Here is a 3,256-nt window from a genome sequence, read left to right as displayed (position 1 = left end):
AATACAATCAACCAAAAAGCTTAGGCTTGGAAGCTTAGGCACAAAATTCTATAGTATAGTGTAGTGTGGTATAACATAGTACAATAGAGTATATATGTTATAGTATAGTCTATAGTTCCTCACCAACGAGCTCTGATTTATTGGAGAGATGAGATTAATATGAAACACAATGGACAAACCAAGAATGACTCATGTAAATGATTGCTAAACACTATGGGTAAACTATAGACCTGTGGAAGCCCACAGGAAGGAGGTGCTTAGTTGGCCAATGAAGGGTCCATGGAGGAAATGACACTTGAGTTATTCCAAATAATAGGTGTGTGATCTATTTAGGCTAAGGGAAGAAAGAAGAGAAGCCTGCCTTGGCTGAGAATAAAAGTGTGTTCTAACATAAATAAGCTTTGTGCATTTGAGGAACATTAAGAGACCCACCTAAGAGCATGTAGAGGAAAATGGAAAAGGCTGTTGGATCAGTAGAGGGGAGTCAGACCATGAAGAGCCTCAGAAACCTGGCAAAGGATTTAGATGTCATAGGAGTAGAAAGTGGTAAGATGAAAGCACTGTTTAAGGAACATTTGTCTGGTGTGCATGTGCAGGAGAGATTGGGCCAGGGGTTGATGTACCCACCCAAAAATGAGCTGGGGAGAAGGCAGTGACAACTGAGAGACAGGAACAGACACAGGGAACAAGATGAAAGTAGAGAAGCTGAGTATCAGAGGTATCAGAAGTGAGTGAAGACAAGGTTTTTAAACTGAGAAAATGAGGTCAGGGGGGCGGGGATGGGGTGGGGACTGGTGTTGATGACAGAGATACCAAAACCAGGATGGATAGCTAGCTGTACAGAGACAGTTCATTTTTAAACATCTTGAGTTTTCACATGGAAATCCAAGAAATGTTTTTAAATTTTTTAAAGTATTTTAGAGAGGCGGAAGTGAGCGCCACACCTCGAGCCTGACAGGCTTCTGAAGCCAGCAGGATGAATGTATGGGTGGCACACAGTGAAGTAAACCCCAACACTCAAGTGATGAATAGCCAGCGCATCTGGCTGGCCTACATCATCTTGGCAGGACTGTTGCATGTGGTTCTACTCAGCATCTTCTTCTTCAGCATCCCTGTTGTCTGGACCCTGACCAACGTCATCCATAACCTGGCTATGTATGTCTTCTTACATACAATGAAAGAGACACCCTTTGAGACCCCTGACCAAGGAAAGGCTCAGCTACTGACACACTGGGAACAGATGGACTACGGGATCCAATTTATCTCTTCCCGCAAATTCCTCAGCATCTCTCCTATTGTACTCTACCTCCTGGCCAGCTTCTATGCCAAGTATGATGCTGTTCACTTCCTCATCAACACAGCCTCACTGCTTGGAGTATTGTTGCCTAAGTTATCCCAATCCCATGGGGTTTGTCTCTTTGGAATCAAAAATACTGAAGGATGGGGCTGGGGATGGCAAAGGGCTGTAACATCTTTTCCTTCTCCTTATAGTCTTCTTTATCTTGAAAGCCCGAGAACTATACAACCTTTCCCAAACTCCCAGGAAGAGAACAGATAGGAAAATGGAGCTCCTTGCGCCCAGCCCTGCTAACAGCAGATTTCTTTGAATCAGGAAAGGTGGGAAAGATAAGGGCCAAATCACTCTCTTCCACAGCAGGAAGCCATGTTTGGGCAGCTTGTTTGGTGATTTTTTCTAGATCTTCCCCTCCCACCATCTTCCATCTCTGTTTTGCCATGTATTTTCCTTATAATAAAGATAATTTTTTTCAAAAAAAAATTATTTTAGAGAGAGAGGAAGAGAGCAGGGGAGAGATACAAAGGGAGATAGAGAATCCCAAATAGGCTCTATACTCATTGTAGAGCCTGACACAGGGCTCAATCCCATGACCCTGGGATCATGACTTGAGCTGAAAACAAGAGTTGGACGCTCAATTGACTGAGCCACCCAGGCACCCCAAGAAGTGTGTTTAAGCTAGATATAAGCCAGGCGTTTTAAAAGCCTATTTTTATCATTCAGAAGTCTATAGTGAGAGTTCAGGCTACAATAATTAAGCCTTGAGGCTCTCTAATAGCTATAGGATTAGAAGAAAGAAAAGAGCTGTAGAATCTGAGAAATCGTATTTTTGCTCCCCACAATCATTGTGGGTGTAAGGAGAAAAGTGAATGAAGAAAACATGTCTTAGACCCTTAGCATCCCTTAAAATGCCATTAAAGAAAATATCAGTTAACTAAGAAGGTCTCAAGCACTATATATCTGGTACATAGTAGGGAAATATTCAATAAATATTTGTTGAATAAATGAGCAAGTGGGAGAATGAAGAGATCAGAATGATGAGGTATAATGGAACTGACGTTTTGTCACTTGGGCCACACAGGTCCTTTGACAGAACAAACCATGCAGCAGTGTGCATTCTACTGCAGAATGACAGGAGGTAAGACCCTCCCTGGATCTGAGGCTGATGTTCTGTTGACGGGGATAGATAGCAGGGCTAGAGAAAGAGCTTCACTCTGTGGGGCAGGGGATAGGCTCCCTGGGATATTTAAAGTCCTTGCCTTTTCTAACTCCCCAATTATAGATAACAGGCTGTGTGAAGAAAGCCCAGTACAGCCAGGGTGATCTCATACTTAGTAAAATTCCCTGAAGCATGCATAGTCATTGTTTCATTCGAGGCCAATATCTGTAGCCAACATTGCTCCTCCCAGCACTAAGCTTCAGACCGGATCCACTGGGACACCGCCATCCCAGAAAACACTGTGTTCCAGCCTCACATACTTTCTGCATGTGTGATGCAGGGGTCTCCCTGAAAGGGTGGAGTTTTAGCTATAAGGGGTCTTTTATTCCTAAGCCCAAAGGGGTTCACCTCTTGATCTTGCCGGGTGGTTTTCTACGAGTTAAATTTATAATAAGCTGAGGCTGCCTTTAGTCAGATTTTGGCCTCTCTGGGTTGGGATGACTAAACTTTTGTAATTTCTCATTCCTCTCTGATTCGATGGGTGGTATTTCTGCCAGAAAGGGACAAAGTTGGTCCAAAAGATTCTCCTTTCCCATCAGAAATTCTGTCTGCTATCTAAAAGTGTGAAGGGAGAAGGCTTGATATCAGATGTGTTCAAGGTTGAAGAGATCCAAGAAATCCTCTAGTCCAGGATCCCAGGGGCTGAGCAGATGACAGAGAATGGTGAATGGGAGTGACAGGGTCTGTGTCAAACCAGAGACTTGACGACCCACGCCACGGACTCACGTGGAAGGACTTTACGG

At 43.7% G+C, this 3,256-nt stretch overlaps 1 protein-coding gene across 1 annotated transcript; it reads left to right on the top strand.

Moving 5' to 3' along the window:
* The first annotated feature begins 976 nt into the window (after positions 1-976).
* LOC109500680 (ORM1-like protein 2) lies at positions 977-1,682 on the top strand. The gene has a single exon (XM_045059360.1). It carries the CDS (start codon positions 977-979, stop codon positions 1,556-1,558), a length of 582 nt encoding a protein of 193 aa, XP_044915295.1. The 3' UTR covers positions 1,559-1,682.
* The last annotated feature ends 1,574 nt before the right edge of the window (positions 1,683-3,256 follow it).

The sequence above is a fragment of the Felis catus genome, chromosome B3 (assembly GCF_018350175.1).
Source record: "Felis catus isolate Fca126 chromosome B3, F.catus_Fca126_mat1.0, whole genome shotgun sequence".
Lineage (NCBI taxonomy): Eukaryota > Metazoa > Chordata > Mammalia > Carnivora > Felidae > Felis > Felis catus.
This window is presented reverse-complemented; position numbering and strand designations above follow the sequence as displayed.

Bases quoted from the DNA above. Each gene is read 5' to 3' on its own strand.
- LOC109500680 (XM_045059360.1), top strand. From the start codon at position 977: ATGAATGTATGGGTGGCACACAGTGAAGTAAACCCCAACACTCAAGTG.